We start from the raw sequence: 27206 nt of genomic DNA on the forward strand, positions 1-27206 counted from the left end.
GAAACTCAATTAAAAAGAGAGATGAACAGTACAATGAGATATATCAGAAAATATAATGTCATACACAAGTGTGACTGATCCTTCGATAAATATCTCCGTAATTAGAAATTTGTAATAGAAACTATTATCTTACTATTCAATGAAAAGGACATAATTGAGGCCATGATGGAAATTAAATCAAGCTCCACTCCCGGCCCAGATGGTATTCCAGCAGTGCTCCTCAAAACCTGCCAAAACACCTTGGCAAAACCACTTGCCATCCTCTGGAGGAAGTCACTGGACATGGGAGTTGTACCCAAGAGACTGAAAGTAGCCACAATAACTCCAATACACAAGGGTGGAGATAGAAGCCTCCCAAAAAACTATAGACCAGTGGCCTTCACGTCACATATCTGTAAATTATTTGAAAAAATAGTGAGAAAACACATTACCACCCACCTCGAAAACCAAAACCTAATGAACAACAGTCAACACAGCTTTTGCAAAGGTAGATCGTGCCTCTCCCAACTCCTTGAATACCAGGATCATGTCCTTAACCAGGTAGCAACAGGGAACAACATGGATGTAGTCTTCCTAGACTTTGCCAAAGCTTCCAATAAAGTTGATCATGGGGTACTCCTACACAAACTAAGGACCATAGGCGTCTCTGGCAAACTGGGATCCTCGGTACACAGCTTTTTAACTGCGAGGACACAAACTGTGAAAGTTGCCGGTGCAACATCAAGAGATAGCCCAGTAATCAGCGGAGTACCCCAAGGCTCAGTCCTCAAACCCCTCCTCTTTCTAATCCTAATGATTGACATAACTGAAGGACTGCAGCACTCCATCCTCACATCATTTGCTGATGACACAAATGTAAGGAAGACAATTTGCACAGCAGAGGATGTAGAGAAGTTACAGGAGGACCTAAATGAACTGAATAAGTGGGCAAAACTGAACATGTCATTCAATGAGGACAAATTCCAGCTATTAAGATATGGACCATCAGCTGACATAAAATCTTCTACACATATCAACACCGAGGGGGGGCAAAAGCTGGAAGAATCAACAACTGTTAAATGTCTGGGTGTCCACTTTTCAACAGACACCTCATTCCAGCACCACATTGAACAAACGACAACAAATGCAAGAAAGATAGCGGGCTGGATACTACGAACATTCCACACAAGGGAAAAGGACTGCCTGATGACACTTTGGAAGGCCGTGGTCCAGCCAACATTAGACTATGGTCTCCTCACAAAGCGGCAGACATCCAAGCCATTGAATCCGTCCAGCGTAATTTTACAAGACAAATCAGGGGCATGAAAGATCTGGACTACTGGAGCAGGCTAAAAGTACTAAATATCTACACGCAGTAGAGGAGAAGGCAGAGGTATATGGCCATCTATACCTGGAAAATACAGGAAGAAACAGTACCCAACACATCACCATCCACTATAGAGGTTCACCACAACAACAGAACTGGGCGACAGTGTAGGAGACAAACACTCCCCAGCCAAGGATCCCACAGAGCCACAACACAGGTGTCCAACAACTTCAGTAATTGCCTCCCAAAAGAGATCCGGAACCTCACAAACTGCCCCGTGGAGACGTACAAAAAACACCTGGACGTCTTCCTAAACAGCCTGCCAGACAAGCCCTTAGTACGGGGCTACACACACCTCAACAGGGAAGGCTCAAACTCCATCCCAGACCAGCTGGACCTCAAGAAAAGGGACGCTGGACTGGGGAGCAGCAGTGGACCACCACGACTGTAAGGCCTTGGCCTCTAAACAACATCAAGTAATCAAGCAAACAAAAAAATTTGATGATCAGCACATTAGAATCTGCCAGAAAAAAATAATGTCAACCACCTGAGTGATCACAAACACTCACATTGACATTGATCCACATACATACTTACACAACGCAAACAGCCAACGTACTCGTAACACACACATCCATAAATACCAAACATATCACACTAACACTGACGCATAAAAGCACTCATACTTTCCACGCACCATACATGACTGGAACAGCCTCCCTCAACAGATTTTAGACTGCGGTACAATAGACTCATTCAGAAAACAAATACACACTCACTTGTCACCACAACACATCAACATCAACAATTACACTTGATTCACTTCCCTCCCCTGCACACCCGTCCCCCCAACTGCCAACAAATATGCGTGTTATGCACCTGAACGGGTGCCCTGCGCATTATTCGTCCAGATCCAGATCAAGTTGGGTGTAATTCTAGAGTAACACCCCAGAGTCAGCCCTGCTGTTATTTAACCAGTGTTTGTTTCTATGTTGTATTGTCCTCCGCATGACCCAAAATTTGTAATAACTTTGCCTACTATCTAATGACAGCCTTAAGCCGAGGAGAATACTATCTGCATGAGTTCATTTGGTCCTGGGCGCCCACACTCCTGCTCCCGAACGTAACCAGCCACGGATCACTCCCTCGTAACTCCGCCCCCCAGGATCTAAGAAAGCTTTGATTTCTCAACAATTTACGTAACAATCATAGCCACTAACCTTTGCCCGCCAACATTAAGATTAATAATATCTCCTGAGCCTGGAAAATACGAAGATGCCATTGCAACATCCGAAGTCGGCCCAGCACGTCAGACTTCACCCGCCATGTTGTTGACACTCGTCAGCTGGGCCCGCTGGATGGCCCTGTCTCCCTCGATCGCGCCTAACTAACTAACTAACTAACTATATATATATATATATATATATATATATATATATATATATATATATATATATATATATATATATATATATATAGACACACACACACACACACACACACCTTTTTTTTTTTATTTTGGGAGGGGGGGGGGGGTATCCTTTTTATGGGACAACACACTCGTGTGGTGAAGGAAAGGACCTTGTAGAACAGGGGGATGTCTTCAGCATGAAAGTTTCCCACAAGGAGATTATAATATTATAGTCTCTTTGGTCTCCCAGTTGCTAGGTGACGCATTGCTGAAAATCAGGACCAAATAGGCCTGTCTTGCAAAAAGACTTCTTGAATCAGAGAATATTTATCTACACTCCTTGGTCTCAGAGGACTAGAGCTCTTATGAGGAGAGAATAAAAGTTGTCAGGAGTCTTACTAAGAACATCTAAGGTAAATTAACTGCTGACGACTTCTCAAACTGCTTACGAATCCCTGAAGAGACCCAGCTCCAAGGCTGCCTCTTGAACGAGTGCTATCCGAACAGCAATGACTGCCTTAGTCTGATATGGAGAGACAGATGGCTCGTTGGGTTAAGTACTGAGTACTTGTATATCACTAACCGATGTAACCGTGAGGGTTTTTTTTACTAGCGAGCCTCAAACAATGGTTGCCGATTTCCCTTGACAAAACTAACCCCTTTCCTGACAAGGTTGGAGAGGCTGTGACAAGGTTAAAGGGTGAAAATGCAGTTTGTGTTTAAATCAGCAGAGCTGCTCAAAGCTGTAAGTGTAACCATGTGGTATTGACTGCCATTTGGAAATCTGACCCCATTCCTCCTGGCTTGATTCAGTGCATCACAAGGCACTCTGGGATCTTCTGCAACCCATGGAATCCATAAAAGGATTGTTAGTCAATTGAAGGCCTGTGCTGTGAACTGAAAGGGAGGGCATATCCAATTTTTTGCCCTAAAAATGGAAGTGATGCAGGATTATGACATAGCCCCATCCGTTTTCAACACTTGTATTGACTGGATATTAGGCAGAGTAATGGACCAGCCATTCTGGAGCATCGATTTACTATACCTCTATCAAAGACCGTATTTGCTGTCGATTTAGTAATCCTCACCGAATCACTGGAAGTTCTGATGATGGTTTTCAAGTCAAACTGCACAAGGCAGCAATGCCATTGGGATTTCATGTCTCCTGGACCGAGACCAAGGCATAGATGTTTGAAGATTTACGGGATGAAATAGTACAGTCAACGCATACATGTGACAAGGACACTGATATCTTAGAATTTTTTTTTTAGCATACAATGTAATATGATTACTTCATGCAAATAAACACTACTCATATCCTCCAGCCAGGTATCCCCTAAGGGATTGAATTAGGACCCTGGTGGTTGTTTGCATTTATTTAAAGTTAATAGGCAATTCACCTTGCATAGGCTTAAGTCAGTTTGGTATTTCAGTCAAATCTTGATATAGAAACAACAAATTACACTGGTGCCTCATTTGTTGTTAATAGATGATCGCTTCTTACAAAGAGTATTCTGAAATTGTCCTTATCACTAGTTGGTACAAAAATAAACTGCAAGTTACTCAAAAAATCTATTCCAACACTTTACAATGTGATCCTTAAAGTCTGTGTGAAGACAAAAAGAACAGGGACCCCTCAGTGCAGAAACTAATCTCTACATAGCACTCAGAATTTCCACACCATATTCTTGGCCTTGTAAAATGGTTTCTACAAGTAAATAACAATAGATAAAACTCCATATCCATATCAATACTAGTCCGCAATGGGCAACTTTTGATTGTTCAAACTTACCCATCAATGGAGAATGAGAAACTTCCATGAATTTGTTTGCAGTTCTGTATTTTATAATGAAATGTAATTCTTAAACATGCTTTCACACTTTGACACCAAATTTTTCCATTCACAACTTTGGTTTAAATGAATCTACATTTACTGGTAAAAGCTGATATAAAAAATAGATAATCAATCTTGCTAAAATTTCAAGTATATGATTAAATTCTCCATTTTATGAATTTCAAATTACATTTTGAGATACCTCTATTAAATAGATTTGGGAAAAATTACTCCTAATATAAAATTAACATGGGGGTATGCATAGAATGAGGAGTTATTTCATATCACTAACTAGCACAGCAACTTTACCTATTAACATTAAATGCCCCTTCCTTTTCATCAAAATTTGTCAAATCATGGACAGTTAATATGAGTCAATATAATGTAACAATGTTATTTGGGCATCAAATAACTAAAATTCAACTCCTTTCACACTCACTCTATAATGGTAGGCAGGCATCATTTCCCTCTAAACTTATCTGGGAATGAGAGGAGTATCACCACCTCTAGCTAAACAATTTGTACTATTAACAATTTTGTTTTGTAATGATTGTATTGAGACCATTATGTGGTTTGATGAAATCACAAAAAAAGTGGTGGGGTGGAGGGTGCCTGTGACTAGGGTAGTAAGGCCCTCATACACTGGAATTAAGCGTATCCAGCATCAGAAGTTAATATTACACACTACAGCATACTGATAATTAAGGACCATCTACCCTTGCCACTTACATGCATATATGAAGAGTTTAGCATTGATTACAGCTGTATGAGCAGCCATATTTACACACTTTCACATTATAGATTACAAGTTTGTTACACATATATTTTCATAAAAAATAAACTCACTTTGTAGGATGCAAAATGTTAGTGTTGATGATGTAAACAGTTATATATCCCTAAATGGCATAAAATGTAATCCACCAATAAGCTGGCAGGCAAGGACATTTACCTTATCACTGGAAAAAATGTCTTCTCATTTGTGATTCAAGACTGTCTACTTTGGGAGAATGGGCAAAACTAATGAATATAATCTACATATAGAATAATTTTCATGTAATAATCAATCATTAGATTTATTTCATATATTCTGGTCTTGCCAGCCTCCCATAGTAGATACATCTGTGAGATAAATCATAAATAATTCTGAATATAAAAGAAGTGACATTTTAAATGAAGAGATTGCATATAAACAGTCCAGTCAAAGAAATGCCTATGCCACTAGAGATGCAGTAGTACAGATTGTACTTCACTTTGTACTGAATCCCAAGGCTGAAATGGCCCTCCCTCACATATTACAAATCCCACTTAGCATACACCCAACTCTAATTTCTCCCACTGTGTTTGCTTCCAGGAAAATAAAGCACTTCTAGCTTTTCAGTATCAACATTCAAGGGCCAGCTCCTTCATTGTACTCCACACTGGTAGCACTTCAGGTTTAAAATGCTTAACTAATTAAAAGAAGACCTTTCTACCTTCAACCACTTTCCACTGGTTTTCCAATCTGATACAAAAACTTCAGATAATTTTTCTTCCAACCACAATGCATTGTTAAACTTCATTCAAGCCATAAAATACATGCTACTCAAAATTTTCAATCACTCATACACTTCATAAGATTATTGAATACTCCTCCCTCATAACACGGCAATATCACACATCACATTATACCCCTCACCATGTGGTTTGCCAACAAGTATTCACTTCTCCTTCGCAGGTTGTACCACTAACTAATATCTACATCAGAGTCATCAAGCATATCTTCATCTTCCTCATCACCAAAGGAAGATGGAGAGGCTGAGTCTCCTCGATGTTCATTCTGCAAGGAAATAAGTGAGGAGTGGCGGGATATTACTCCCAGAGTGCTACTGGTATTGGTGTTACTTGTTCGTGTCATGGTGCCCACTTCTAGGTCCTCTTCTCCAAAGCTTTCTGATGTAATCATATTAAAATCTTCACGTAGATTGAGCTTTGGTTCATGATTACCTTCCGCTAAATCTGTTGAAATTAGAAAAAATATATATTAAAAACTGAAGATCTACATGTGGCTACACATACATGCATATGAAAGACATTTGGCAATGCATCAGGACCAAAGCATTTTTTAATTTGTGAACTGCAAAATTAAGGTTGTCACAGAAATTAGCCTTGCTTTCATTTATTATTCATTATTAGCTGTGCACATACTATTCATGAGGATGACTTTTTAATTATTTCATTATTTGCAATTTAGATTCATGAATGGGCAGCAAGGTAATTAATCAAATGTTTAACAGGTTGGTGTTGACTTTTGCTTTAACTTAGCACTGAAATTGAGCCAGCAAATTGTTGTGAGGAGGGTTCTCATTATTTTTAGTAAATAAGTCAAATCACCAGCCATTCGACAATGACAGAATTGTATGTTGAGGTTGGGTAGTAGAAACTTTATTAAATTAAAAGAGCAATCTAAAAGTATGTGATGAGATGGAATTGTGGACACCCAAATTAGACCACAGTTTTTTCTCTTTTTTTTCCAGCTAAGGAGACAGTTCAAGGGCGTAAAGAAAAATACTCAAGTACTCAAAAAGGGGAAAAATAAGGGAAAAAAATCTAAACAATATGATCATAATTAAAATTAGCCCTCCATTTCCTAACAGACCAGCCTTCTGGGATATCAGAGAAGCAATTTTCCTAATGTGATTCTAAAGTCAACCTAGAATCTAATGTTACCCGAAGTAATTTAATAGTTACTGAAGTGGATCATTTTGTTGTCAGGTGAGAATTTAGAATGTGGTAGATAAGAGGTGGTGAAGAGAGAATAAAAGTGCAAGATTCAAAGAGAGGGTGCCAGGAAGAAACCACCAGCGAAATAAATCAATAATAGTATGGATGAAAATTATAGGTAAAGTTGGAGACGTTTCTGCAGTTGTCACACCTTTAAGGAAATTCCCAGAAGGGCATTGGAAAAATAGATGCAAAGAAAATCTTTCCAAGTAATTTCTGCAGAACCTCCTCAATAATCTATTATTGACATTCCACTGCTTTTTAAATTATTGTGAACTATGGCACTTGTGCTGTTACCTACACTTTATTACTATGCCTTATGTTTGTATCCACTAGTGTGATTTCTGCTTCTGTAACCCCTATGACCATGCTTTCTAACCTTTTAGTACTCACAAACCCAATTTCAAAACTCATTTTAGTATTCCCAACCCCTATCTCAAAAGTCGAAGACACGAGCAATCCCAATGCCATCAAGTTTCAGGTTTACACACTTCAGAGCAGGAAAGAGGAGAAATAAAACAAGGGAATTCCTGCCCTAAGGCTATTGGCTTTCCTTTGGTATTCTGACCCTTGCCAAATCTTTTCATTTTGTTTCCTCATTTCCAGCCTCAAATGAAATCCTTTTTCATCATCAGCATCTTTTTCTACAATACAATGCCGCCATCAAATTTTCTTACAAGTACATAATGTTGAAGAATGAAGAAATGTAATGATTTGCTTGGAAGAAGTGGGACAGTAAGAGTAAGGAAAGAAGATATTTTTGAGCACAGTCCATGACATGGGAAAGGTGAATCCAAGTGCATTAATAAAATGAAATTGCCAAATTTACAAAAGAGCAAAATACCTAACAAAAACACTTAATAAATGCAGTTGATGACTCACCTATTACGTAGCTTTCCAAAGCTTTTGGTACTAATGACTTCGCTCTTTCCAAATCCACTTGTGAGCACTGAGCTTTGTCAAGACCTGTGGGAATAATAATAATAAAAAAATAGTATATATGGCCATGGCAATATAAGAGAAATATTGGCAAAACTACATCACTATGACAATATTTTATGTTCTATTTAACTAATACATTTCAAAGAAAATTAGATTCAAGCAAAATATATGACCTCTATCTAAAGAAAAAATACCAACTAACCTAAGGCCATGCCCATTCGTTTCAAAACTTCAATGTCATCATGGATTTCAAATCTATCTTCGAAGTCGAAAAGATATTCAGTTCTGTAAAAACAAATGGGTAAGTTTGTTAATACTACAAAATATTTTTGTAAGATCCAATTAATGTATCCCTTCTGAATTTAGAAGGGCAAATAAATAGCAAATAACAGACAGCAGCTTGAAAATGTCAGTGAAATGCTATCTTGTAAACTGGCTCCAAGGTTCGTTCATCACCATCATCAACAGTTGAAGTGAATAAAACCAGCACTGGCAGATAAAAAAAAAAAATTCCCAAACAATTTTGCTGTGCAATGCCACCATTGTGTGAAACTTCAAAATAAATTAAATTTAGGTCTCAAATATAACTTTTATAGAAAATACTTACTCATACAATTACATTTATCTTTAAACTATAATAATAATCACATTAGCTCTTTGTTGCTTAAACTGAAGTGTAAAATTGCAATTCTTCAATCTTAAACTATCATTCCCAGTAATATCTGACACATGTTCTGAATAATGCTATAGTCAATCCAGGAGGAAGTGGTGGATTGGGGGGATTCTGCGGGGGTCTCTCCTTCCGTACCACATCTCTCGTCTCCATTTGTGGGATTATAGTCAGTGTTAAGTGAACCACCATTAGCCTCCCTTCATTTCCTCCTCCTCCTCCTCCTCCTCCTCCTCCTCCTCCTCCTTCCTTCCTTCCTTCCTTCCTTCCTTCCTCTCTCTCTCTGCCTATAAGACAACATATATTTGGTACATTCCAAAAATTATAAAAAGAAAAAAAAAATTGAGGTATAAGCGGATTAGCTTATGGAAAGGAGGCCACTCCCAGAATCTAGAGTTTTACAGTCCCTACCTCCTTTTAATCATATTTGTTCTCTGCCTAATCCTCCTTTCATTCTCTAATAATTTTCCTTCTCTCTCTCTCTCTCTCTCTCTCTCTCTCTCTCTCTCTCTCTCTCTCTCTCTCTCTCTCTCTCTCTCTCTCTCTGTTGTTGTTGTTTTTGTCTAAAAAGTACTTGTTTACATTCAAGATGAGTTCTTTCTCACAGCTCTGCAGCCAACGACATGGAGAGGCAGGGAAAGGGAGGTAGGGGAGAGGCAGAGGTGGGAGCAGGCCACCCATGGGCCCACCCGCTGAGCCTTCCATGACCTTGAGAGAAGTGACCTGGGCTCTGGATGTGTAGAATGACTCCGTTGGAATACAACGTTGTCAAGTGTCGTGGTATTTATACAAAATCTTTGTTATTATCTTAAAAACGAAACACTTAACGCTATATGACCTTATTGGATTATCCAATTATTTAATTAAATTCATTTAAAGGTACTAAATAGCTGACATATGAGAGGAAGCGAGAAATGTTGAGTGTGTGTGGCGAGGTGCGGGGTGGAGCTGACCCGCACCTCTCGCCCCCCAATCCGCCACTTCCTCCTGGATTGACTATAATTGTTTACTCCTTTACATTCAAATCCAACCTTAGAAAAAGATAATAATTATATAAATTGTTACTTTTCAGTTTAACAACAAAATAATAAATTCTCAAATCATACATATATACTTTTGTAAATCAAATGCTGCTTTAAGTTTATCACTTACTTGTCATTAGAAATGGAACATTCAATAACAGTTTTCTTATTTGTATTAACGATGATAAATGGTAACTGGATGGCTGAATTTGGTGACGGTGCTCCTTGTATTCGCTCCTCAGTGCGATTTCTTTCAACAAGATTTTTGAATGCAATTTGCTGAAAAGTGAAAGTGTGAATCAATCTCAGCACATAAAAAGGTATCTTTATTTGTGTTACTGAGTATTCCTGTCCATCTGGTTGCAGGCTACCTATCTCTTCACCTCTTTTTTTTCTGTGAGTGTCTTCCCCATTCTACACGGAACTCTCCTCTCAAACACACAACATCCAGTTCATAAACACAAAAAAAACATGAGATGAAGAGGTGTGTGGTATTGGGATTCAGGAAAGAATGTGTTCTGCCATTCTGGTTCACATGATTTACAAAACAGTGCCTTTTCCTGACCTGAAAGAAACCTAGACCAAGTGTTAGCTACAGATGGCTGGTAAGCTGCAAGGGCTTTTACGCAATGACAATTTTGCTCAGTAAGCAGCCATTCTGAATGAGCATGCAGTGGACTACTCTTAAGCTATTTTTTGCTCACTGAGCATATTCTGTGATATATATTATAAAGAACCAATATCAGTGAATGACTACTGTACTTATTGTACATGTTCCAAAAATCTATATACCCAAATAAATGCGAAAATAAGTAAATTAAGACATAAAATGATTGACAAATTAATTAACATGTATTTATACTTCAAATTAGGTATGTGGCCCGTGAGAAAGTTTGTTTACAAAATTATACTTGTACATTCCTGCAGCCCTCAACAGAACCGAGACTTGTAAACACTCAACACAAGCATTTCTATATCAACATGCCTGTTTTGTGGACTTGGGAAAAGGAGAGCATCTCAATCGTAGAAATTCGGACAAGTGCTGCATTATGGAATAAACATAGCCCATTGTGCACAAAGAAAACATTAAAGACTATTCATACACTTATACACAGATTATTAGAAGTTTTAAAATTATGAGGTGGTATCTATTTAGCTAAGTATAACTCTAAACCATTTTATTACTGGGAACACCCCCCCAATCTCTAGTTCTCCCTTCTAATAATAACTAACAATAATTCTTCTCCCTTTCTCAAAAAGAATTCTTGAATCCTGTCCATCTGTCTTACCACTAGTGACGTATTGTGGAAGAATACCTGTGAAAGGTACTTAGAGTGCCTTACCTGTATTATTAGATCTTGAAGCTGCTGTGTTTTGAGTTTTATTCTTTCCACTCTTTTAAATCTTTCTTGTTCCAGTTTCCGACATTCTTGTGCAGAGTTTGTTGGTAGCCCTAACCATCTGATTTCCTTCTTTTCTTTACTGATAATGTTCATGGCCATTAAAACATTCAGTGCATCATAAACTCGCCGTCGGATGTTCTTTTGGTCATACTGAAATATATGAATCAATGGTGTCATTATTTTTTCAGTGTTATGATCCTTTACTTACAATAAAAAAAGTACACACATGTACACTTACTTTTTATTAGTAACTAAAGATATCACAAAAAAAAAGACCTGGGAGTGTTTATCAAGGATGACGTCACTTGAAAAAAACAAACATAAGATTGTCGAGAGATCTTTAAGCAGCTGACAAACACATGTGTGGCTTTTCACTACATAAACAAAGAGATGATGGAGGCATTGGTAGTGGCTATAATACATCCCAGGTTAAAATATTTGCTAGCAGTATTTTCCCCACAAAAAGAAAACAATTAAACAAAATCAAAAGAATGTGAAGAGCAACAACCAAGATGGCCCCCTGCTTGATGCATTTAACTTACAAGGTATGACTAAAAAAGTTCTGGCTGCCACCTTTAGAAGAAAAAAGAGGTGACATAATTGCATTGTTAAAGGTATAAAGATATACATTTTTTTTATACAGAACAGTTTAACTGTGGAAGAGCCTGGACAAGAAGATTACACTGTTCAAAAACTCAAATGAATTAACCCGTCCAGTGCCACCGCCATATATACAGGTAACTCGATTTACGCGAGTTTGGTTTACGCGTTTTTTAAATAACGAGGGGTCCAAAATCCAATTAAATGTTTAATTTACACGTTCTTTTCACTTCTACGCAATCTTTTATGGAGTGGCCATCAGATGTCTCACGCAACTGGACTCACACGCCGCCACGGCCACACAGCTGAGCTCAGTTCTTCCCGCACGCCACTTGAACAACAATACAGTACCCACGCTGCCACGCTACTCAACAATAGGGGTGGGCAGGTACCGGTACCAGTGCCGGTACTAACAGTACCAGCTATACGGTACAGTACCGGTACTAGACTGCTCGGTACCGGTACCAATACTAGCCAGCCGCTCATGGTGTCCCTCATTTCTTCCTCACACGAGTGAGGCTGAAACTGAGTGCCTGAGTGGATATCTCGGTGATAGACTCTCTCTCTCTCTCTCTCTCTCTCTCTCTCTCTCTCTCTCTCTCTCTCTCTCCATTGAATGAAGTGAATAAGCATATTATTCACACCATCACCCATAGGTTATGACAGACAACTAGGCAAGACACAATTCACACGGTTCTGGTGACACGCGGCATGCAGCTGTTTGTTGTATGGGTGTGGTTGTGTGGTTTGTAAATAATGCAAATGGCGGCCGGGCTGGTATTGCGCGAAATAACTCCTCGTACAAGACTCATGATGTACAATTTCTGATATCATATTTACCCCATTATTCTCACTAATATTAATAATTAATAATGAACACTTTTTTTTTCCAATATGATTTTTTATGTAGCTTGTACTGCTCCTTAGTCATACAATCTTAAGCCACCTGTGACATCAAGATCAAGTTCATACAAAATGGAGCCCGACAGAAAAACGGGATAACAGCAAGGCATGGGCGATCCTCCACCGATTCATTTTTGTATAGTAGTTATTTGATCGCCCTGTATTCTATGGTAACATATTATAAGACAGCTACGGACTATGAAGGATTATAAACAATAATAAAGGTAAGTTTGCCGTTGTTGTTGGATAAGACGAAAAACAGACCCTAAAAAACTCCCCAAAGAAGAAAAAATCATTAAAAATTTGTACATTCGGCGTATAACGCGCAGGGCTAAACTTTCAGGCACTTTTTATGTGAAAAAGGTGCGCGCTATACGCCGAAAAATACGGTATTTATTTTTCAACAGCAACCTACCTCTTGTTTGATTTACATTGTTTTTGATTTACGCGACCTCTTCAAGGACACAATACTCGCGTAAATCGAGAGTTACCTGTATACGTTTGCGAAGAAAAAAAATCATAATTTGGAAAATTATGATCGTATTTATTTGAAAAGCGCACCATACTTAGAGCACGCCTTCCTTGTCACGTACCCAAGTGGCTGACTCAGTGAGTGAGTGAGTCAGACTCACTTGCGTCGAGTCACGAGTCATTTCCTACCCATCACTTGCCCGGGCAGGATGTCGCGCCGTGGTCTTAGGCAGAAGGCTATTGATGAGTTTGTGGGCTTATGAGGATGATGAATTCCTCTCAGACATCAATGATGATGACTCTGAAGTGGATAAAGACTATGTCCAGCCCTCATCAGCCTCTAGCAGTGGGGAAGGTGTCCTTAACCACGCAAGAATTCCAAAGCTGTGTATCGTAACATCTCTGCTACAACTCAACGATGTAGACTGTCTTTTGGGAAGACAAGCAGGCTCAATCTTCATCATGATGGTTAAGAACACCCCTTGATGTAAGGAAGAGGTCGTTGAGGGTGGGGCAAGATTTGGAGAGAGCAGAGGAAGTGTGAACCTTTGTTGTCGCCTCAAGTGCTTCCTCCCACCACCCATGCTTGCTCACCACCACCACCACCACCACCATCACAACACCATAGTGCATCCCCACAGCCCTCTACCTCTACGGGGATTACTCACGGTCCTCTCCCACTTCCCCAGCGTTTGGGGAGAGGCATGAAGAAAGGAAAAGTAGGGAAAAGGAAGAGGGGAAGAAGTGTGAGTGAAGAAGAAGCACCGTGCATAGAAGCAAGTGATGGAAGTTGCCAATTATTTCTTTAATTTTGCACTTATTTTCATTGTTATTATTCTTATAAATGGTGATGGGAGGATAAGATAAAGTATTATTTGAGATCCCACAACATGTATTATGTGAAAAAAGGTCAAGCAGAGACATTCAAGGAGACCGCATGGAACAAAAACAAAGGAAGCAGCGCTCGTCACTCCAGCCACCAGATTATAACAAGTGATTTTTAAGCCATTTCTAGCCTCCCAATAGCCCTTTTTCTATCGTTCCCCATTGTTTTCCAATATTTTGAAATGATTTAGAGAAAAATAAAAACGAAACGAAACGAAAATCGGCCGGTACTCAGCGTGAGTCAGGAGACATAAGAAGAAGCTTGGCCAGCACTGCGTCTGATCATACTGTATAAGTTGGTAAATAAGTTTGATGAGGTGGATAGAGATAATCTCTCCTTAACTGTGAGAATGCAGGGGCTGAGAGGACATGGGAAGAAACTAAACCCTTTCATTGCTAAACGCTCGCAGCGAGTGTTAGGCGTATTTGCAGGTGGTGCTAAACACTCGCTGCGAGCTCCAGGCGCACTCAAATCTCCCACGTATGAGTGTTCCAAGACTAATTCTCACAACACAGGATTGCCAATTGAGTGGGTTCTTCACCAAATTTGGTGGAAAATCATATCAGCCTAGCACGGCAAATCTACAGACAAGTAACTGGTGGGTGTTCTTGCCCAATATAGTGGCATTTTTGCAGAGCTTCATCTATCACCTGACTGATTCTTTGACCAAATAGTTGTAAATATTGCAGTTGGCAATACTACCTTGCCAGAATCTCAAGGAAAAATGTCTGCAGTTCCCTCAATATGGCTGATCATCACACACTCACTGAGGTAAGTGTTATCATTCAACACTCCCTGAACGTGCATGTACGTTCGCAGGAGAGGCATACATAACGGACACCTATAGATCTGGACCTCCTCTTTCCAATGGTGTTTTTGGTTTTTAGCTGTGATGAATAGTTTTTGAGATACAGAGGTTAAAAGAGACTCTCCATTGGGATGCCTGACTGCACCTGAGGGGATAGTCGCGTCTCGCACCACGCGCAAGGAAAGGGTTAATAAAGGAACCTGTTTCAGTGACTTGAAAAAGTATAGTTGTCCACATAGAAGTGTTAACACATGGAACAGCTTGCAGGAAGAGGTGGTGGAGGCGAAGTGTCCAACAAATGAAGGAAAGGCTGGATAAATGTAGATATGGAGACGGGACTATTAGAGCTTACCTCGGGCCCAGTAAACAACAAATAGGTAAATACACACACACACACACACACACACACACACACACACACACACACACAGACACTATTTCTTAATGGTGTATAATGAAGGAGTAATTGAATGTGTGCCATTTTATGTAGTAAAGAAAGGAAACAAGGAATGGTTTAACCCTTTCAGTATTAAATAATGTACCAATAATGTTCTTAATATATATTAGCCCTTTCCATCCGTGACGCAGACGTTGGCATCACAGTATGGAAAGGGTCAAGAGGAAATGGAAGAAGATTAATCCTCTTCTAAACCTCTCAATCCTCCTCTAAATTCCTCTTCCATTTCCTCTTAAAAACTTTAGAAGAGGATTAAGAGGAAATGGAAGAGGATTAAGAGGTTTAGAAAAGGACTAACCCTTTCCATACAGTGACGCCGTTGGACGCCGACGTCGGCGTCGCCGGAGTGAAGGGGTTAATGATATGCCAGAAGAAGTGTCAAGCTATATGAGTATGTTTGCAGATGATGCCAAACTCCTGAGAAGGATAAAGGAAAAAGAAGATTATGAGAAGCTACAAAATTACTTAAATGAGATACATGAATGGAGTAAGCAATGGGATATGGAATTCAACACAAAGAAAAGCCATATAATGAGAATGGGAAAGAGTAAGAGCAGACCCATGGCAATATATAAGATGGAAGAGATAGATATAGATACAGTCAATAAACAACAAAAGGGACCTTGCAGCAATTGTTCAAGATACATTGACCCTTTATAAACATATAAATAGAATATTTGGAGACATAATTTGTTGCAAAATATTAGAATGGCATTTCATTATACAGATAAGGATATGATTAAAAAATCATAACAGCAATAATAAGACCAAGCTTGGAATATGTAACATTGGTTTGGTCTTCCCACAGGAAAAAAGATATAAGGAAGCTGGAAAGGATAGAGGATAGCTACCAAAATGGTACTGGAGTTATCGAGTCTGCCATATGAGAACAGATTGGAGGAAATGGAATTGAAGACGCTTGAGGAGAGGAGATGAAGAAGAGATATAATAGCTTTACTAGCGGACTAGACAAATTGGACAGAAGCAATCTGGTTATGACAGAGGGGAGGAGGGGGCTGAGAGGACAACGTAAGAAGATGAAAAAGGGAGCATGTCTGAAGGATAAAAAGTACAGTTTCGCATACAAAAGTGTAGATAAATGGAATGACCTAAAGAAGGAGATCTTGGAGGTGGGGAGTGTCCACCAAATGAAGGAGAGGTTGGACAAATATAGACAAGGAGACAGGTCTATCTGAGCTTAACTCAGGCCCTGTAAACCACAAATAGGTAAACACACACACACACAAACACAATCTCAGCACACAGACATATACTCACACATAATGGCCCAGTAGGTTGAAGAGGACACCCCGCAAGGCAAAACAAAAATTTTTGCTAACAAAGAATCAGCCGTATCTGAATCTTTGAAATATTGGTGTAACATAGAGAAAAGCCTAATCCACTGTGTTCCAACTTCAATCTTAATAGACAGTATTGACTATACACACAGCATCACACACAACCACCCAGAGAACTGTCAAATAGGTATTTCTAGTGAACTCAGTTCTTTTTCTATTTCAGGATTATAGGATACAAGCTAATGGTGCCAAATGCCCAAATACAGTACCTGCTGGTGTAGTATTCTAGTCTTTATCTTATCATAGATATCAACCGTTTTAACATCTCCATGTAGTTAAATGCCATATTAATACTTGCCTGTAACTTGAAACATTCTATAGTTGTGTAAAGCATATGCTTTTCTACGGAAGGTAGTTTTGTACCATCACTTTCAGATCTTTCTCATCTTTTGCTTTGCTTATATTCCCATCTGTGTTTTTTCTCACTATTTCCCATACATACAATGTGACTGAAAATGATTATCAGTATAATCTGTAAAACCTTTTATCAACTTACATTAGCACCATCAGAAGGTGAAGCACATCGTGAGGGGTCTGTAAACTCAGACACCAGCTCATCGGCAACTTCATTGTATGAAGTTGTACCTTTGGCTTTAACTTTTTCACAGACTTTCATGGAGAAGTGACGCAAGCCTTTACCTCCTTTCTCACTCTTCCTTCGTTTGCTGCAAAAAAAAAAAGGGTGAAAAATGTAGGCATCATTATTCACTGCATTACATATAGTTATGACCAGATGGTTATGGTAATGAGATTGTGTGTAGGCTACATGTGTAACTCTGTTGTTAGGTGCAGCTTAAATAAACTGAACTATGTTCATGTTGTCCCAAGTTCTGCATGTCATTTTTAGGATCATATGGCTATTCTTGCTTGTAGCAGCTTCTATAAATTATGCCTTATTTTTTTTCAGTTTGTAAAAAAAAAAACGTTTTTGAGCAGACAAGCATCTGCTCTAACACCCAGGTGAAACAAGTTTAACATTTCCTAGTTTCAAGACTTGTGGTCTCGGCCCATGGCAGTGGTGGCTTACCTGGGGACTATTGAGTTCCCATAAAAGGATGCTAACAGCCAGAGAAGTTAAAAAATTATGACAACAGCAAATAATAATAAAATAATAATAATAATAATAATAGTGTGTTCAGTCTATCTAGCATTTCATTTGAATGCATCACAGCTTTATTGAGACTGGCTGAAACACCTAATACACTAATACTGTCAAGAATCTCCAGGAAAACTAACCCTAAGTACTCATCATTGTCATTGTCAATTGACCTCTCTTTTTGGACACTCCTTTGATCTCTATCCAGGAGCAGAGAGTAGCGGTCTTTTTTTTATATTTTTTCTTTACACCCTTGAACTGTCTCCTTAGCTGGAAAAAAAAAAAAAACAAAAAAAAAAAAAGCTGACAATGAAGAGCTTTCTCCCACATAGCTATTGCAGTCATCCTGACCCCCTCTTCCTTTTACAATGCCACATGATGGCTTTTCTACAGTCTTCTGCCACTTCACCCTGCTGCTAAGCTAGACTACATATCCATACCACAGCTATATCTCCATATTTCAGCATTTCTATTATTATACCTACAATATCTACTAAGTTAATGCATGCAATATACATAATTACATAACCCTTCTACATGGAAATAGGTTTCATTAATTAAGAAACAAAAAGCTTACTTTTCAACTCCATAGTCAAAGTCAAAGTCATGTCGTTTCCGAGCACCACTGTGATCTAGGATGGGTGTTGTCATGAGACTCTTCGGAGGTGTGCTGTTTATAATTTGGGAAGTGTTCTGCTGTTGTGTCTGCTGAGACTGTTGATGCTGTGTCTGTTGATGAACTTGAGGCTGTCCCACTTGCTGGGTCTGCAAAGTCTATTGAAAAATTTATGATCATTTTAGCTTAAATACTGAAGAAATACATATTACATCAAACAATATTATTAAAGATATCTGAACAAATCTTAATTTGTTTAAATGGTTCATTTTATATATATATATATATATATATATATATATATATATATATATATATATATATATATATATATATATATATATATATATATATATATATATATATATATATATATATATATATATATATATATATATATATATATATATATATATATATATATATATATATATATATATATATATATATATATATATATATATATATATATATATATATATATATATATATATATATATATATATATATATATATATATATATATATATATATATATATATATATATATATATATATATATATATATATATATATATATATATATATATATATATATATATATATATATATATATATATATATATATATATATATATATATATATATATATATATATATATATATATATATATATATATATATATATATATATATATATATATATATATATATATATATATATATATATATATATATATATATATATATATATATATACAGTGGTATATATATATATATATTTCAATTCAAACAATTCCCAATTCGAACACAAACATACGGCTGCAGATGAAGCCACCAGTGTAGCCAGGTCGGTGAATGTGATACCGCGGATTCCAACCTAAAAAAACGCCAACCTGCGACTGCCATTTTTTCACGCACACTCCCTTGAAAAATAGCCCAAATGCACGGGAAAAACGTGGACCTGGCAACACTGGAAGCCACTCTTGTCAGTTACACTTGCGCTCCCCTGCTTTGAACGCCACTCTGTTGTTCTTGATATTTTTTACATATTTTCTTGAAATTAACCCTCATTATGGCTAACAAGAAAGTGAAAAGTGACAGTGCAAGTGGTGGAAGGAAGCTTAAGCATTATAGTATGGAAATGAAGAAGGAAATAATACAAAACCAGAGTAACTACCAGCATACCTTTCATCATCACTGTCATCATCATCACTCTCCATATCCATCCATTTTTCCTTCCTTTGTGATCCAATTCCTTTTCTCTTTGGTGTATTCCACCCCAAATCATCTTCCCTCCCACTCATCTTACAACCAGGTCAATAATAGGAGACGAGTATCACAGTGAACATCACCTAGGCCCTTTGTAAACACTACTGTTGTGTTTACAAACAGCGCCGATCAGCTGATCAGTGGGGAGCTCGCCAATAATACGTCCTTTCTCCAGGTGCCCCACAAAATGCATTTACATGTGTTGGCAATATTTAGTTGACAATATATATCTGGTTGACAATATTTGAGTGATCTGGCCACAGGGCACAACATAAACCCATAAAAATGTTAAAAAATATGAGGATTTGGGGGCCTGGAACAGATTAATATTTTCTACATTAATTTCAATGGGATAAATTGCTTCCTAATTTGAAAAGCCCAAATGAACCAATTAAGTTTGAATCACAAGGTACCACTGTGTATATATTTATACATAATGCAACTGTTATAATTATGCATGTTGATTATGAAGGAAAACTCTAAAATCCTTAATAATTTTTTAAACCTACTGATAATACTGATGTTTATACAAAGCTCCACACATAAGCCATTATTGTGAAAGGTACATATTAATTTATTGTACTACAAAGATCTATTTGATTTTTTTTATATATATAGCCTGACACCAACTCTGTATAATAATCACTAAGTATTTGGTAACTTTGGTAAGCAGTATAATTACTTACTACTTGATTAGAAGTTAGGGAACCCGTCTGTGTACGAATGACAACCGGAGAGCTTGTCAATGATGAGCGGCTGGCAACAACTGAGTGTTGTTGTTGGTCAAGTGTTCTCAATGGAGATTTCAGATGTGCACTGCTAACTGGTAACACAACTTGATTCCCCCCTGCAATAAGACAATTATCATCATTATCATCATCATTTCATCGACGCCTGCTCCTAGGACCTCCCACCAGGGGATGGCCACGGCAGAAGTTTCCAACTTTCTCTATCCAGACACTCCCTCCTTGCCTGCTCAAAGTTTCTCAAAAGATCTTTCCCCCCTCTCCCTAATATACTCTTGCACCCTATCTCTCCATTTCACTGGAGGTCATCCTCTAGCATTCCCTCCCTCTATCTCACTCACATACACCCTTCTGGTCATCCTACTCTCCTCCATTCGCTCCATGTGGCCAAACCACTTTAAAGTCTGTCGCTTCACTTCTTCCACCACTCCACACTTCTTCCCTTCACCCCTGTGACACATTCCAAAACGCTCGTACACACTTTCATTACTCATTCCATCCATTCAACTCACACCACAAGCACTCCTCAAATAACTCTTTTCCACTGCCTGCACTCTAGACCTCTGACTTTCATTCATTTCACTTGCATATGTGAGGGTTGGTACTATTATTGTATTTCTCAAATCCCTCTTTACCTCCGTGCTCACACTTCTGCCATTCATGATTCGTCCCAAAAACCCTACCACCCTTCTTCCTTACAATTCCCTTTCTCTATCTCTCCCTCCACACCACCATGCTTACACATAACTGATCCAAGGTACTTAAACTCATTGACCTCCTCCATTTCTTCACCATTCAAAATTATTAAGCATTCTTTTTCACATTCAATTCCCACTCTATATGGGCATACAAAATCTACAACCTCACTTCTACTTCACTCACAAACCATCACTTTACGTTTGTTAACATTTACTTTCAGCTTTCTCCTTTTACAGACACTATCAAAAACACTGACCAAATTTTGTAGGTCACTTTCATTTTCTGCAATGAGCAGTGTCATCAGCATTATCAAATTATCAAAGTATTCTTGGGGTAAATACCCACCCTCTACTTCCTTCCTTCCATCCTTCACATATAAAGATAGAGGATATAATTCAGGACACAAAATGCACAAAGGACTTGCACTGTAGTTTACAGTAAATTCAACTTTGAAGAGTATCAGGTTTCATATTGACAAACACAAGTAATACTAGTGCTGGACATCAAAATGAACATAACCTCATTAATGACTCCCTTCATAGAAAATGACAAAATGATGCTTGGATAAGCTACAACCACCTAAAATATTAATTTTCTAGAGATGTATTGCTATTATATTTTAAAAGAAAGAATGCAGTAAACATAAATAAAATGTTAGTTATCAAAGATGTCTACAGCTGGATACTCTCAAATTTACCTCGAAGTAACATTTGCTTATATGCAATTTTAAATTCTTAAAAAAAATAAAAAATAAACTGGTTGAATATTGAATACGAATAAGGCAACTAAAACAATAGTATCAATGAAAATAATAATTATATACCTACGAAGGTAGCCATCATAACTGAAAATATAAAGAATAATTTTGTACAAGGGAGCAGGAAAATAACACTCACGCATGTTCTGGGTACCAAGCTGGCCTTGCTTGGTGGGAATGGCAATGATTTGGCCACTGGGCAACTTGCTCGTCTGCAGGACAGTTTGGCCCTGAATAATTAAGCAGAGTTGAATGTAAAACAGTAAAGGCTGCTATGTACCTATTGTAATAATGTAGTATCTGCAAAACAGAAGACTAGTCTAGTTCTAGTGATACAATCAGACATGAGGGTGTCTGGACTACCAGGGGAACTGCATGGAAATCTTCACTAAAACACATTTAAAATGCACATTTTTCCTCAAAATAAGAAAAAAAATTAGCAAGCTTCTTGGATTTTTAACTTACAACATCCATCTGGATGCTGATAATATAATTTGTCACCAGAGAAGCAAATAAACAATATATTTGGAGATACATATAATATTCTAAGGAATATAAAGATGGCATTTCATTATCTGGACAAAGATAAGATAAAGAAAATAATAACCACAATGATGAAACCAAAACTGGAATATGCAGAAGTTGTATGGTCTCCTTGCAAGATGAAGCACATGAAGAAACTGGTAAGAATATAAGGAGCTACTAAGATGAAACCAGAACAAGAAGATCTAACTTATGAAGAATAATTAAAAGAAATGCAGCTGTTAACAGTGGAAGAAAGAAGAGGGAGAGGTTACCTAATTACAGTATATAAACTTAGGAATGTCCTAAAAGAATCAAATAATAAAGACCTTTTCTTGAAAATGGGAAGTAGAGAGATTATTAAAAGGTCACAAGAAAAAAAAATGAGAAAGGGAACATGTATTAATGACAAAAAGTACAGTTTTCCCCATAGAAATATAAATGCTTGAAATAAATTAGAAGTATAGGAGGCAAAGTGTGAAAAATTTAAGGAAAAACTGGACATACCGTATGTAAGTATTGAGACAGACCACATAAGTGAAACTCAGGCCCTGTACACTACAACTAGGTAAATACACACACACACACACACACGGCCCGGTAGCTTAGTGGATAGAGCGTCTGCCTCACAACCAGAAGGACTGGGGTTTGATTCCCAGATTCACGTGTAGCCCCTGTTCACCGAGCAGTTAGTAGGTACACAACGTAAGGCGAGGAGTTGTGACCTCGTTGTCGCGGTGTGTTGTGTGTGAGTGGTCTCAGTCCTCCCCAAAGATCGGTCTCTGAGCTCTGTGCTCCTTCCGTAGGGGAATGGCTGGCTGTCCCGAGAGGGACCCGCAGCAGACCAAGAGGTGAATTACACACACACACACACACACACACACTCACTCACTCACTCTCTCTCTCTCTCTCTCTCTCTCTCTCTCTCTCTCTCTCTCTCTCTCTCTCTCTCTCTCTCTCTCTCTCTCTCAAACACACACACACACACACACACAATTGAGAAAGCACTTTGAAGAAGCAGACTGGAGTGAGTTCTACATAGCTGAAACAGTAGAAAAGAAGTGGCTGAGACATACAACCTGGTGAGAAATATAAAAGTTGCTTTTCAATATCTGGATGAGGAAATGATGAAGAAACTGATAGTAACCATGAGATGTCCAAGATTGGAATTCACATCAATATTATGGTCACCGAATACAAATACAAATATAAGGAAAGTGTAGAGGATTCAGAGGGCAGCGATAAAGCTGGTTCCAGGAATAAGAGATTTAACATACAAAGAGGGATTGAAGCAGCTGAACCTACCGACAGTGGAACAGAGGAGGGAAAGAGGAGATCTGATTGCAGTATATAGGGTGCTGAGTGGAATGGAAAAAGTGGACAAAGAAGATCTAATAATATGGGATACAAGAGATTCAAAAGGCCATGGAAAGAAGATGAGAAAGGAAGAAGAGACATAAAGAAGAAAAGCTTTCCACAGAGAATGGTGTAGGCCTGGAAGAGCCTAGAAAAAAGATATGGTCCACACAAAGACGATTCATGAATTTAAGGCCAAGTTGAATTATAGTAGATATAGAGACGGGACAGTACGAGCAAGGCTCCTCTCCCGTATACCACAACTAGGTAAACACACATACACGTTTGCTTACCTGATCATTGGAAGTTTTAACAAATGTAGCTTTGACATTGGTTCCTGAGCCACTGGCACTCCCTCCAGCCAGCTGGACAGGGAGATGCCCACTTTTGTTACCCATCAACTTAATCATTTGAGGCTGTCCTCCTGCAAGTAAATAAATTGCAAATTAGTGTTACAGTATCTGCCATATTTATAATACATTCTCCTATGATATAACTGGTTACAAGTTCATAAATTACAAGAATGCTTTTGATGCAGCCAACAAATATATACTGTGGACAGATAACTATGGAAGTGGTTTTATGTCAGTATTTTGATACAGTGAATGTAGTAAGTACACTACTTAACATTATTAGGGATGCCAAAAGAATGAAATGTGTGGTAAGTTGACACTAACAACAACAAAAATAAAAATAGGGACTTATGAAAATAATGCAAGCATATTTTGTATTTTCTCAGGTGATGCTGAAAACATGTAACACTCCACATTTTCAGTCTAAAGGCAGAACAAAGCTAACATGATGGATAAACTCAGGTATGGTTAGAGCCATCAAACTAATAGCTCTTTCAACAAGTGAGTAGCATGAGGAGCTAACCCTTGGGGCTGCGTGGTTGACCCAATTCAGTAAAATCCAGTGAAATGGAAATACGTATTACAGATTTTCTTTCACTAGGTACTTCTTCCCTAAATACAGGTTTCCAGTGTATGTGAGCTTTGCCTTCATCACCACTGATTTTCTAGTTGGCTAGATACAAAAATAATGGAATTACTTATAGGAAACACAAAAATAGTGCAATTAGAAGAGAAGCCATTACTGTAATCTCCTCAGCAATGTAAGAAAGTTAATCACACAAAGATGCACCCTCACCTTTCTAATTGTAACTCCTTGATGTAACATGCCTCTCTATGAATCTGAATCTGGACAATAATGTGCAGGGCACCTATGCAGGTGCATAACAGGTCCAGGTTCAATCCTGGCCAGGACAGTCTGAGCTCAGTCCACTCAACTGTTTACTCCTATCAGGTCACTCAATAAAGATGTCTGGGGATACCTTAGGAAGATAAGCTATGGTAACCTGGATATTACACTTTCTGTGTCCCCTTCGTAATGAGTTCTAACTCACCACAAGCTTGAGGGCCAAAGAGACAGCATTCAGCTTGGCATAAGCTCCAAACTATACCTTTACCTTAGACGGGATTGAACCCTGCCATAAGTATTGCATTACACCCAAATTCAAGATGGCAAAACAGGCCAACACTGAACCTATACCTAGCTATGATGTATTTTCTTAGCTTCTGCTAAGCTGAGCTTTGTCTTGCTCATCTCAGACCCTATGGTCTTCGAGTCTGTGGTGGGTAAGAACTAATTACCCAAGGGATGCAAGGCCATGCCTCCACAGTGCAATGGTTAGCATCCCTGACTACAAATCTCTGTGCCTGGGTTCAAATCCCGGCCAGGGCAGTTGGCGTGCAGTCCACCCAGCTGTTCATCCTTCCTTTCAGGATGGTCAATAAATGGGTACCTGGGGAAACCTAAGGAAGGTAGTGTGATAACCCAGATGTTATACTGGCCCTGTGTCAGGTTAAGGTTTCTCTTCTACCACAGGGTCAAAGGGCCAATGGGACGGAGAAGAGCATCACTGCCATGCACAGCTATTACGTATGCTTCCAACTTAACCTTACAAGGCAGCCAATTATCAACCAGCCTAATAAGCTGGGTGGGCTGAAAGCCTACTGCCCTGGATGGGACTGAACCTGTCCTAGAATTCATAGCTTGGCATGCTAAATCATGAAGGCACATAAGACCAAGGAAGAAGTTTTCTCCTCCCTCTTTGGTTGGAGCATTTCATTGCTTCAAAAAGTGGCTGAACCCCTCTCTCTCTCTCACATTAATGCCATACTAAAGATTTCTACAGTACTTGTCCTTTATATCTCCTAAAACAGCCACTCCCTCAAAACTGCCTTCAAGTATTTTTTCCCTATATGACAACTTCCTAACACTATTCAAAACTGCTTGCAGTAGTTGCACCAATTTGTGCTACCACTGGGCCACACCATTCAGGACCCCAGATAACAGGATAATTACCTTAGAAAGAAGACAAAAATGTCCACCTAGCTCGCTGCCTACACAGGTTGCAAACATAAGAGAATAAACAGTGCAGCTCCCTCCAACTGCTTCCCTCAAACACCTTGACAATAGATCACACCCATAAACTCCCGTGACTGACCAGTGTTGCAGAAAGTTTTCGTCCCATATTCACATATTGCACGAAATGCTTCAACTTCTGGAAGAACGAGAAAACATTCCTTCATAACCCTCGAGCCAGTTGTTCCTGGGCCAAAAATCTAATGGAAATATTATCCGCTGAGACAAAAAACTCTGAATATTACGGTTATCACTTGCTAGCTTGTGCTTTGACCGAAGTGGCAAGCGTGACAAATGAGTCCACAAGGAGGTCAACTAGCCACGGCAAATCCAGGAGTAAAACTTGCTGCCAGTCAACTGAAGTCAGGCCAGTCGGCTACTTCCACTTACCATTTGGGTCGGGGATCAGCAATGTGGTGATATTTTGCTGATTTTGAGTCATCTTGTCCTTCTTTATATTTCCCACTACCTTGCGGGAGCTTCAAATGACTTAAAAGCGCCTCCACTGCAGCATAAACCGGACACAGAAAAACAACAACAAACAGCCCACCGACTGCGGCTTCCTAAAATGGCGAGTCCTTCACTCCCTTTTCGGCCACTTGATCAGCCTCTTCGCGGCTACATTTTGGAATACTGTGGATGTGACATGGTATAGCATACATTTACTTGCTAGAAACTGTCACACAACAGCTTATGAAACCAGCCAAGTCCGGAAAAAAGAGCTCGTCCCCCAACAGTTCCCGGGGCGAGTGGCTGTATGATCTTGGCGGCGGGCACGAGGCGCGGCCGCTCATTGGTCAATACCTGTCACGTGGGGCGGCGCGGGGCGGCCTCAACAAACCTGCTAAACTCATGGCACGATTCAAAGTGAGGAAAACTGCCGG

General features: G+C 38.8%; 2 protein-coding genes across 6 annotated transcripts in view; both read right to left on the reverse strand.

Moving 5' to 3' along the window:
- The window catches only part of LOC126999922 (BTB/POZ domain-containing protein KCTD3-like), a 24557-nt gene extending 21875 nt beyond the window's left edge, over positions 1-2682 (reverse strand). For all 4 annotated transcript variants that reach the window (XM_050863081.1, XM_050863082.1, XM_050863079.1 and 1 more), the window contains exon 1: positions 2527-2682. In XM_050863081.1, coding sequence (XP_050719038.1) covers positions 2527-2588 — 62 coding nt within the window. In that variant the 5' untranslated portion in view covers positions 2589-2682. The remainder of the gene's footprint in view (positions 1-2526) is intronic.
- A 1592-nt stretch (positions 2683-4274) lies between these two features.
- LOC126999923 (transcription factor Dp-1-like) lies at positions 4275-27155 on the reverse strand. 2 transcript variants are annotated; one of them, XM_050863085.1, is made up of 11 exons: positions 26713-27155; positions 24189-24319; positions 22157-22247; positions 20502-20662; positions 18505-18701; positions 17328-17496; positions 11289-11498; positions 10076-10224; positions 8456-8538; positions 8194-8277; positions 4275-6546 (listed from the first exon to the last, which is right to left on the reverse strand). In XM_050863085.1, the coding sequence occupies exons 1-11, from the start codon at positions 26762-26764 to the stop codon at positions 6275-6277; spliced, it is 1599 nt and encodes a 532-aa protein (XP_050719042.1). In that variant the 5' UTR covers positions 26765-27155; the 3' UTR covers positions 4275-6274. The 2 variants fall into 2 exon arrangements, with proteins under 2 accessions (XP_050719042.1, XP_050719041.1); XM_050863084.1 differs by lacking the exon at positions 26713-27155 and adding an exon at positions 26405-26504.
- Between the last annotated feature and the right edge of the window lie 51 nt (positions 27156-27206).

The sequence above is a fragment of the Eriocheir sinensis genome, chromosome 17, assembly GCF_024679095.1.
Source record: "Eriocheir sinensis breed Jianghai 21 chromosome 17, ASM2467909v1, whole genome shotgun sequence".
NCBI classification, from domain to species: Eukaryota; Metazoa; Arthropoda; class Malacostraca; order Decapoda; family Varunidae; genus Eriocheir; species Eriocheir sinensis.